Here is a 10930-nt window from a genome sequence, read left to right on the forward strand (position 1 = left end):
CAGCCGTTGGGGGAGTTAGGGCAGGGCCTGGAAGGAGCTGGAAGGAAAGGAGCTGGGTGGCTCTCTGGGAGGTCAGGAGGCTGCAGCTAGCAAGCTGCTCCCAGCCCATCTCCCCCTCAGCTCCTTTCTCTTGCCCCCCCCACACACCGCACCAGCAATTTCTGAGGAATGCGGGTCTCCAAAAAGCAGTTTGAAACCTCTGAATTAACAGTTTTCTGGAGCCAAGATTTTTCTGAAACACAGACTCCTTTGAGAATCTGATGAAAGCTGTGGCACCACACACACACACACACACACACACACACAGACACACACACACACACACACACACACACACACACAATTCTATTTCAGGGCTTCTCAGAACTCTTGAAAGCCCACCCAAAGGATCAGACCTTTTCCTGAGGTGTTGCCCAATGCTAAAGTTTGATACAGAGCATCCCGGCAGCCAGGACATGTGTCATTATGGTAACCGCCCATGACAGGTCCCCAGTCTGGCCTTGAGAGTTCCGGTCCTCGTTCTGTATGGGGAGGGGGAGGGAAGTCTTCCATGTCTAGAATGATGCGGGGGAAGGGATCCTCGTGACCCTCTTGCAGCTGATGATTTTCGCTCTCGTGTATTTGTGTCACGTGTCTCCCTCCCACCACCAGAGGCAAGTGTTGGGCTCTTGGACACTTCTCTGCTTTCTGCTTTATGTCCCATCTAAGCTCTGCAAGTGCTTGAGTCCAAAAACGTGTCTCTGCTGCAGGGGTACATTATGAGTGTCAGGACTCTTGGGGTTTCTGCCTCAAACAAAAAATGGTAATTTATTGGTCCATGCATTTGCAAAGTCCAAGTATACATCTAGCTTCAGGTATGGTTGGATCCAGGAGCTCCAATGCTGACCCCTCCCACTCCCCTCCCTGTTAGGCTCCTCTTCACGTTTGGAGCGAGCACCTGCAGGATCACACGCCCTGTGACAGACTCATGGTTGGGCACTTCCCAAACACCCTCCATGGGCCACAAATTGCACATTCTGATGCCCACAGGGTGGGGCTGGGCAGATCACTGGGACTGTGAAGGACTGGAAAGGGCTGGCCAGGCTGGCGGGCTGTTGGCCCCCACCTGTAGCCAGTCATTGCTGTGTGTCAGCTGCCAGACTGCTCTTCTTTTTCAAAGGGACACCAGAAATCTGGAGTTTTTGTTAATAGTTTGCTTTTTAAACATTGGTAGCTAATTTAAATTTATAAAACGACACTGTGGACTAAACCTTTGCCACTCAGAGTGTGGTCCCTGGGCCAGCAGCCTCGGTGTCGCGAGGGAGCTTGCGAGCAGCTCACAGCATCCCATCCCAGGCCCAAAGAATCAGAATCTGCATTTTAATAAGCCCCCACATGATTTGTGTTCCTGTTAGTCTGAGAAGCACCGGGTTAAACAAAATACCTCAGGGAGCTGGACTTGGCTCCGGGCTGCCTGCGATCTTGGAGGCAGGAGTTTCAAGACTCAGGTTCAAAGCCCCACCTGTGAGGCCTCCAGGACTCAGCACTGACACCACCTGGCAGCTCCTTTTATTATATCAATTTATTCAAGTGATAGAAAACCCCTTCAGCGGCAGGGCGCCATACAAAGTCTGTAAACATGATGCTTTCATCCTGCATCTGGTCTTCCGATGCGCTTCCTGTGACGGGAAATAGAATTCCAGATGGGCAAATTCAGTGATGAGGTCTGGAAGAAGCCAGGAAGCCCAAGATGCAGCTCTCGAACCAACCCCCGTCCACCGGGGCTGGCTGGGATTTGCCACTTGTCATGATTTGGTTGCAGGGAGTTCCATTCTCCAGCAGCCTTTTCTCCAGAAGTTGGAGACTCTTTGGCACCAAAGCAGGCCCTCGGAGGCCAGGCCTCATGGGCAGCAGACACAGGCAGGCAGGGATGAGCGTGGGGGCTCGGGCCTGGGGAGCCCCGTGTTCTGGGGCTGCAGGTCCCAAAACAGGCGAGGGCTGAGGCACAAGTGCCACCAGAAGTGTGGCTGGGGCACAGGGGCAGAGGCCACCCAGATGCATCCCATTGGTGGCCTTGCAGTTCCCCCTGCAGAGGCTAGACTGCGAGGAAAATGGGGTGTCAATCCTTGAAGGTGGTGCTAACGTCCCCAGGCTGCTCCTTCTCGGCGGCCAGGAGCTCCCCGTTCATCTCCTGCAGCGGGTGGTAGACGTAGTCCCCGTGGAGGTGCCGGTTCCTCTGGGCCCTGGAGCCCAGGAGCAAGATGTTTGCCACGGTGCTGACCAGCAGCAGGAAACCCAGGGCCAGCGTGACGCCCAGCCAGGTGGTCCTGGGAGAAGAGGGACACTGAATGGGGGGGCGGGGAGAGTCACTGGGGGGGGGGGTTCCTTCCCTCTCCTCACTTCACCCCCCCCACCCCAGAACAGGGGTCACAGAGTCAAGGGCCCCCAGGCACCACACAGGTTATGTCCCTAAGGGGCCACAGCACGCTCAGGAAGCTGGGGGCAGGTCCCATGTGGGAAGCCACAGCTCCTGATAGTTCACAAAAGGCCTTAAAAAACAAACAAACATTTTTATATGAACACCCCTGGTTTTCAGATGTTGCTGATAACTTCGACAAATTTAAAAATTGTGCGGGCCAAATAAAACAGCATTGCAGTTAATCCGGCCCACGAGGCAGCAATTTGCACCCTGGACCCCAAGGGATGGAGAGGAGAGGGTGGGCCTCTCTGAAGTTCTGGGTCCCCCTCCGGGGTCCTCAGTGTAGACAGAGCAGGGAGAGCTGGGACCCTTTCCCCCAGGGCAGCGAGCTGGCAGACAAAGGCAGGGTCTTTCAATGATTATTTTTTTTTCTTTCAAAGGGGTCTCACGCTGAAGCCCCCAAAGCAAAAGCAGACACCAGCAGAATTAAATGCCCAGAGTGGGTGGGCTGCAGCCCTGCCCCATCCCCTCCATCAGACCCCTCTCCTCGCTGGCAGCTGCCGTTGGGTTCCGGCTCTGTGGGGGCAGGTGGGGAGGCAACATCTCACACCTGAGGGTGCGGGAATTTAGAGCGGGGCACGGGGGTGCTCCAAAGTCCCGCTGTGCCCGAGCTGGCGTGTGTTCTGAGCACTGGGGGTCTCCCCCAGGCCTGGCTCGGCACCTTCCACGTCTCGTGCAGTTTGTTCAACTTGCAATTCCAGGCCCCACCCCAGAGGGTTGGAACCCCAGGAGGGGCCTGCGATCCACCTTTGTGATGAGCCCCCAAGATATCCTCTAGGACAGTGTGTGTGGGGGGGTTTAAAATTTTGATAACATACAAAATATTCCCAATTTTAACCATTTTTAAGTGTATAACTAAGCGGCACTGATTACATTCATGAAGTGGTGCTACCGTCACCACCATCCATTACCGACACTTTTTCATCACCCCAAACAGCAGCTCTGTCCCCACTAAGGAAGACGACCCCCCCATTCCCACCACCCACCCCTGCCCGATAACCACTTTTCTGCTCTGTCTCTGAATCTGCTTCTTCTAGGTAGTTCGTAGAAGCAGAATCATGTAACATCTGTCCTTTTGTGTCTGGCTTGCTTCATGAACATAATGACTTCAAGATTCATCTGTGTTATAGCATGTATCAGCACTTCATTCTTTTTTACAGCTGAATAATATTCCACGGTTTGGGCAGACCACATTTTATTTATCACGGATGCTTGGGTTGTTTCTACCTTTTGACTACTGTGAATAACGCTGCCATGAACACTGATGTGTAACTATCTGTGTGAGTCCTTCTTTTTGATTCTTTGGGGTATATTCCTAGCAGTGGAATTGCCAGGTCATAGGGTAGTTCTATTTTTAATTTTCTGAGGAACCACCACACTGTTTTCTCCAGCAGCTGCACCATTTGACACCGTGGGAGCTTTTACTTCATCCCCACGTGACCCCACTCTGGAGCTGGGGTGGGGCCTGGGCATCAGTATTGCACGATTGGAGGTGGGAACCACCAAGAACAGGGGTTCTCAAAGTGGGGTCCCAAGTTCTCAGACTCCACCCAGACCAGCTGAATTCAAAACGCTGGGGGTGGGCCTGGCAACCCCTTTCACTGAGCCCTCCAGGGGATCAAGTTTGAGATGTGCCATACTAGAGCATATAAAATAACCTGCACAATGCCGGGGCGCTCAGAGGGACCTGAGAAATGTGAGCTCCTCCTGTCTTTGTGTGTCGGCACCAGGAGCCAAGAAAAGAAGTCTTCAAGGCCAAGGGGATTAAGTCCTGGGCCCTCCCCACATGACCCCCCATTGGGATACTGGCCGGGCCCCTCCCGCCATCCCCCAGGACCGGACGGCTCGGGCAGCCACGCACCCTGGTTGCACCTGAGCTTACGTCTCAGAATTATCGGTGCCAGTCCCCGGGAGAGGCCAAGACGCATAGGTAGCCAACCTACCGGGTAAAAAAAGAGAATTCTCCTGCCCTCAGCGTGGCCTCAGCGGATGGAAGACACTGCTTCACTGTAAAATATCAGAGAGAGGCTTGGGGGCCCGGGCCGGGGAGGGGCCTGCCCTCTCCTGTCCCCCGGGGTCCGGGGAGGGGCCTGTACCTCGGGAGAGGATGCTGCTCAGAGCAGGTACCTGGACGAGGCTGCAGTTGCCAGTCCTGGGGTCGCAGGGACACTGGTGCTCACACTCACAAGGCCTGTGGCAGCCTGGCCCGTGCCAGCCGAGGGGACACTCTGCAGAGGTGACAGGGGTCAGAGGTCACGCCACATAGCAGGGTCCCAGCTCCGTGCACTGACTCTGGGCCCCAGGTGTGTGCAGAGCCCAGCTGACGGGAGATCCGAGAGCAGCTGAGCAGGAGCACCTCTCTGGGCCTCCCTGCAGGGGGCCCTGGGGGTCCTCCAGGCTCACTGACTTGGGCTTACCACGTGCACAGGTGTCTCCAAAGAAGCCAGGGGGGCAGGTGCAGGTCCCGTGAACTGGGTCGCAGGCAGCTCCGTTCTGGCACTGGCACTTCCTGGCACAATCCTCCCCGAAGGAGCCGTTGGTGCAGGCTGGGATGGGGGAAGGCGACTCGCTGCAAAGTCTGGCCCTGCCCGCCTCAGGCCACGGACCCAGGAACTGCTAACGGACCTCAGCCACCCTGGGGTGGCCCTGTGGGTTCACACACTCACCTGACAGGTAATTACTGAGAACTTATTATGCACCAGTCCCCAAAGATCCATGGAACTTATAGTCTAGAGGGGAGCCCACCAGCAAGCCAGCAAGCAAACATCAACGCACAAGTGGTGCAAGCGTGGGAGGAATACGAACAGTGGGTTCCATTGGTGGTGGTGGTGGGGGTTGGGAGGCACTCAGCTAAGGGAGGGGAGGACTCCGAGGAGATGATGTTCAAGCAGAGACTTGGAAGAGGAGCCAGACATTCCGGAACTGGGGGAGGAGCACTTGAAAGGTGAGAAGAGGAGGCAGAAACCCGGGGACTGTCTGAAGGCTGACCAAGGGTGGCCTGGCCGGGCTCAGCCAGCAGGGCTGGGTGAGCAGAGCGGGTGGGACCAGGGCATGGGGGCCTCACAGGTCACCCCTAGGATTTTTCACTAAGTGCAAAAGGGAAGTCACCCAAAAGGGTTTTAAGCTGTGGGTGATTATCATGGGTTGAACTGTGTTGTCCCCCCACCCCCTAATAAGTATGTCCACACCCAAATCCCTTGAAACCTGTCGACATGACCTTATCTGGAAAGTCTGTAGATGTAATTATTTAAGGATCTCCAGATGAGATCATCCTGGGTTTCAGGTGGACCCTAAATCCCATCCCTGGTGTCCTTTTAAGATAGAGGAGAGGGAGATCTGGGGCACAGACACGGAGGGGTGAGGGGGAGGTGAAGAGGGAGGCAGAAGCTGGAGCAACACAGCCACCAGCTGGGGAACTCCTGGGACCTCCAGAAGCCGGAGGAAGTGAGGAAGGTTCCTCCCCTATAGCTTCTGGGAAGCAAAGCCCTGTTGATACCTCGATTTTGGACTTCTGGCCTCCAGAAGTGAGAAAGTCAATTCCTTTTGTTGTAAGCCACCCAGTTTGTGGTAATTTCTAGCAAGAGCTCTAAGAAACTAAGTCAGTGATTTACAGGCGAGATGAGGGACAAACCACTTCCAAACCGGAAGGCAGGGACGCTGCTCTGCCTTGCCAGTGGGGAGAAAGGCAGCGGAGGAGCTCAAAATTGCTGCCATCACCCTCTCCCCATGTGTCCGGGGGCGTTTACCTTCACTGCAGTTGGACCCCGTCCATCCAGCTTCGCAGCGGCAGCCAGCTGCCAAGATAAAACCAAGGCTGGGTGAGGGCCCAGGCAGGGCTGGGGGCAGAGAGAACTGGGAGACCCCAGGCTGGGAGCTGCCGCCCTGAAGCCCCCCCGCCCACTCACTCTCGGTGCACAGCCCGTGCTGGCTGCAGTTGGAGGGGCCGCAGTCCAGCTCGCTGCAGGCAGCTCCCTGCCAGAAGTGCCCCGTGCACTGGCAGGTCCCCTGCACGCAGACCCCGTGGCCGCTGCAGTCGGCCGGCCGGCAGCGGGGCTCATGCAAGCACACCACGGTGGACACGTGGCGGGGACAGCGCCACATGTTGTCCTGGCTGGGGGCGGAGGCATGGTGTGAGGAGAGGCTCAGGGGCCGGCCACCCCAGGTGACCCCTTGAAATCCCACCTGCAGCCCACGAGGGCAGTCCTCCCTGCCACTCTCTCCCCTGCCACTTCTCTGGCTTTTTACGGTTCCTCACACTCCTTGCCGTTCCTCCCACCACAGGGCCTTTGCACGTCGTCCCCACTGCCTGTAAGGCTCCCCCACCCCTGCCAAGCGGCCTCTGCCTCCTTCAGGGCTCTGCTTGCATTTCCTCATCCCCAGGGAGGTCTTTCCTGGCCCCTCGACCCCCTTACATAGGCTTGGGTCGTCCTGGGGTGCCCCATACCAGTCGTCACACGTTCCCTAGGTCGGGAGAGGCAGGGATTGCAGCTTGCTCTGCCCCCTCGGGAGTCCCCAGGCCTGGCACCTAGCAGGTTCTCAGTATTTGCTGAACGAGCCAGTTGGGGGCAGGCAGCCACCATCCAGGGGTTTGGGTGGGCTCACCAGTGGTCCGATGGGTAGCTGGCCAAGGTCCCGTTGAGCACGAAGGTGGCGGAGCCTCCCCCATCCAGGTTGATGGCGTTGACCACGCCCTGCTTCAGCAGGAACTCCGCCATCTCCCACAGGTTAATGCTGCAGCACAACAGCAGCTCCTGTCACCGAGTTCCCCACATTTCTGGGTTAACTTGTCTCACTTTCAGGAGTGGACAGTATCATGCTTGCTGTGGTCAGCGAATTTCTAAAACAGCCCCCAAGATGTTCTAATCCCCAGAAGTTGTGTGACAAGAGAGACTGCCGTGACCGTGTCATGTTACGTGGCACGCCTGACCCCAGGGAGGGTGATGATCTTGGATTATCTGGTTGGGCCTAGAATGGATTATCTGAAATGAGACCTCAGAATGCAGAGATCTTTCTCTGGCCAGTGGCAGAAAAAGCAGGTAGAGGGGGATTTTACACACCTTTGGTGGCCTGAAGATGGGAGGGGGGCTGGGGTCAGCCTGAAGGAGCAGAAGGCCCCGGCTGGCAGGCAGCAAGGAAACAAAGACCTCAGCCCTACAACCGGAAGGAACCGGATTCTGCCCAGGACCTGACAGAGCCCGGAAGCAGGTTCTTTCCCAGAACCTGCAGGTTAAGAGCCCAGCTGGCCAATATCTTGATTTTGTTCACAGGAGACCCTGGACATAGAAGTCAGCTGAGCCACCAGACTTGTGACCTACAGAACTCGGAGCTAATAAATGGTGTTGTTTGAAGCTGCTAAGTCTGTGGTCATTTGTTACGCAGCAGAAGGAAACACACACCCACTGTGGCTCAGAGAGGGTGAGTGACTTGTCTATGACCACAGAGCTGCCAAATGACTGAGCTGGGAGTGGAACCAAGGTCTTCCTCCTAAGTTTGTCATCTGATCCCTTTACTCCAACCAGGGTGCAGCAGACCTAGAGGTGGTGGGCTGTGGGAAGTGTGTGGTGCAGGATGAGTTCCTGGAAAGAGGCCAGAAGGATGTGAGGCCAGAGAGGGGGCTCAGAAGCATGGCTGTCCATGGGCTCATATTCCGCAAAGTCCCCGGCACTCACCCCCGCTGCTCTGTCTGCCCGTCCACGTGGAAGAGTACCAGCTGCCCCTGGCGGTCGTGGCCCACAGCCGTCCTGGCTGAGATCACGTTCACAAATTTGCTAAAGGAACCTGAAAGAGAAGCCACCAGCTGGGAGGCTTCATCGGCTCTGCCTCCCACTTCTGACCAGTGCCCACCCCACTCCCCACCTCCAGGGTCCAAGCCATCACCATCCAGTCCTCCCTCTGGACCCTAATCCAATCTCCATGTAGGAGCCAGAGGACTCTTAAATGTAAACCACGTGAACTCTGTCTGCCGGTGAAAAGCCTCCAATGGCTTCCACCACTCTCAGAACAAAATCCAAATGCCTTACAGGGTTCCAAGGCTACCACATCTGCCTGCTTCTTGGACGGCATCTGCTGGGGCTCCCTGCTCTCACCACCCTGCAGCCACTTTCTGCCTCAGGGCCTTTCCTTCTACTCCCTTTGGCTGAACTGTACTCCACCCCCCTTCCCCCCATGCTTGCTCCTTCTTATCTAAGGTCACCTCAGTGTGGCCTTCCCTGACTGTCCAGTCTAAAAGAGCCCCTCTTGGTATCGGGGCAGGGACACCCCTACCCCCAATATTCTCCATCCCAGAGTGTCCACTGGAATCACACAGACTCTTGGGCTTTACTCCAGGGATTCTGATTCAGGAGGTTGGAGGTGGGGCCTGAGGTTTGATCTTTCTAACAAGCTGCTGCTGCTTTTCTCTCTTCCTTACCCAAGGCTCCCTGCCCACTATCTATCTCCTTACCCTCCAAATGTAGTTTTCTTTCTTAAAGGTTCCAAGAGAACTGGAACCTCATCTATCTTAGTTCCTTAAAAATAGTGCTGGACACAAAGCAGCTGCTGAATCTGCTGAAAGACTTCACTGTAGCTTCTTGCCCTGCCACCCCACCATTCCTGGTTCTCAAGAGGGCTGTGGCCAACGACTCCCTCTCCCCATACCTGTCTCCTGTGTCTTGTCACATTCGAAGGCCTGGCTCTCATTGATGTAGATGCTTCCATTGCGAATCAGCCACACGACGCCGCTCAGCAGCTGGACAAATGGATTCTCCGTATCTAGCACCTCCTCCTCAGACAGATATCTGGACACAGAGAAGGTGTGAGGCTCACTCACCAGACTGGGTGGCTTTGGGTTGTGGGGCATCCTGTCCTCCCTCCTTCCTGGAGCCTGGCTGCTTGATCCCCACCCACACCCCCAGGAGCCCCAGGAACCTGCCTGGTCCAGAGTGCAGCAGTATTGCCTTGCAGTTCTTTGGAGCCTCCATGTTGTTAAAAGTCAGGGCTGCCAGGACTGTAGGCCCAGGGCAAGACTCTGCCAATACTTCCCCACGTCCTTGTGATCTACTGGGCACCTCGCAGTCTACGCTTCATTTCATCTGAACAACTGTCCCTACCATATCTCAAATCTACCTATTGTCCTCAATATCCCCTGCCATCACCCTAAGCAAACTACCACCTGATGATGCCTGGACCTCCTGGCTTCTACTCCAGGCCCTCCAACCTATTCTCCACCTGGGGTTACAGCAAGCATTTAAATAATCAAAGCCAGTCCCGTCATTCTCTGCCACTCTGCTCCTTCTCTCCGTTCCTTGAACACACAAGCTCTCTGCACCTCTGGGCCTCTGCACTAGGTGTTCCTTCTGCCAAAATGCTCTTCCTTCAGTTCTGACTCTGGCTAACTTATGGTTAATCTTCAGGTCTGAACTCAGAGAGGTCTTTCCTGACCACCCTCTCTAAAATCAACACTGTTTATTACTTATTCTCCCTGCTTATCACTTCACTGCACTTACACAATCTGAATTCATCTTGGTTATCTACCCAGCTCTTACTTCCAGTAATGGAGCAGTCATTTAAGGCATAGCAGAGAGTGCTCATTTACTGCTATAGCCCCACTGCAAAACAGGTAGGTGCTCAGTGCTACTGGCTGATGAATAAACTCTGCAAGGAAGGTATCACCTAGTCCCATTTTGCAGACAAGGAAATGGTAAGCCTAAATCAGCTTCTTCCGATGATCTGAACCAAGCGGCAAGACTGCAACTGAAAACTCTGGTCCGCTGCCCTGGATAGCCACGGGACTCCCTGCCTCCTCACCCGGTGACCAGGGTCCCGTCGCGGCGGATCCCGAACTGCGCGTTCTGCAGTCCCCCGGAGCTGCTCACCCGCCGCCCGTCGCTCACCACGTTCCCCAAGCACTCGCCCGTCTCCATGCGGAAGAAGCCGCCGTTCTGCGCGGCGCGGCAGTCCGCGGCCCCCGCCGTCTCCTCCACGGTGGCACGGCGCTTGGACGCGCAGCCGCCGGGCCCGCCAGGCTCCAGCACCGAGAAGGTGCGCAGGGGCGCGGCCACCCGGGTCAGGTGGCCCGCCACCGGGCGGCCCGCGAAGTGCGAGACGAAGGTGCGCACCGCCGGGCCGCCGGGGGCCGCGAGGGACGGCGGCCAGCTCTCGTGCTCGCGGTGGCCGGCGCGCGCCCGTGCGCAGTCCCGGGCAGAGCGCGCGCGCCCGTGAGGGTAGGGTAGCAGCAGGTCGTCGTCGCGGGAGGCCCTGCGGGGACCGGGCGGCGGGGAGGCCGTGAGCTCGAGAGGCCGCGCCCCGGGCAGGGACGGACCCCCTGAGCCAGGCTCGCCTCCGAGAGCTGCACTCACCCCGAGCCGAGGCCGCGGGACGCCTCCCCGAGCGAGCGGAGCAGCGCGAGGAAGAAGAGAAGCCAGCGACCCATGGAGGCCGCCATGTTGGACGCCCGCTTCTGGTCACGTGGGCTCGCCCCACGTGACACACACC

General features: G+C 56.7%; 1 protein-coding gene across 1 annotated transcript; it reads right to left on the reverse strand.

Moving 5' to 3' along the window:
- Positions 1-1543: 1543 nt before the first annotated feature.
- On the reverse strand, positions 1544-10930 carry NAGPA (N-acetylglucosamine-1-phosphodiester alpha-N-acetylglucosaminidase). Its single transcript, XM_037814019.1, has 11 exons — positions 10795-10930; positions 10244-10693; positions 9095-9234; positions 8128-8236; positions 7061-7189; positions 6364-6569; positions 6205-6252; positions 4876-5004; positions 4555-4686; positions 4402-4465; positions 1544-2306 (listed from the first exon to the last, which is right to left on the reverse strand). Exons 1-11 carry the CDS (start codon positions 10878-10880, stop codon positions 2099-2101), a joined length of 1701 nt encoding a protein of 566 aa, XP_037669947.1. The 5' UTR covers positions 10881-10930; the 3' UTR covers positions 1544-2098.

The sequence above is a fragment of the Choloepus didactylus genome, chromosome 21 (assembly GCF_015220235.1).
Source record: "Choloepus didactylus isolate mChoDid1 chromosome 21, mChoDid1.pri, whole genome shotgun sequence".
NCBI lineage: Eukaryota > Metazoa > Chordata > Mammalia > Pilosa > Megalonychidae > Choloepus > Choloepus didactylus.

Coding starts and splice junctions, on each gene's coding strand:
- NAGPA (XM_037814019.1), bottom strand. CDS start 10,880: ATGGCGGCCTCCATGGGTCGCTGGCTTCTCTTCTTCCTCGCGCTGCTC. Junction 10,694..10,794: donor TCCCGCGGCCTCGGCTCGGG/GTGAGTGCAGCT, acceptor CGGTCCCCGCAG/GGCCTCCCGCGACGACGACC. Junction 4,466..4,554: donor GAGCAGCATCCTCTCCCGAG/GTACAGGCCCCT, acceptor GATATTTTACAG/TGAAGCAGTGTCTTCCATCC.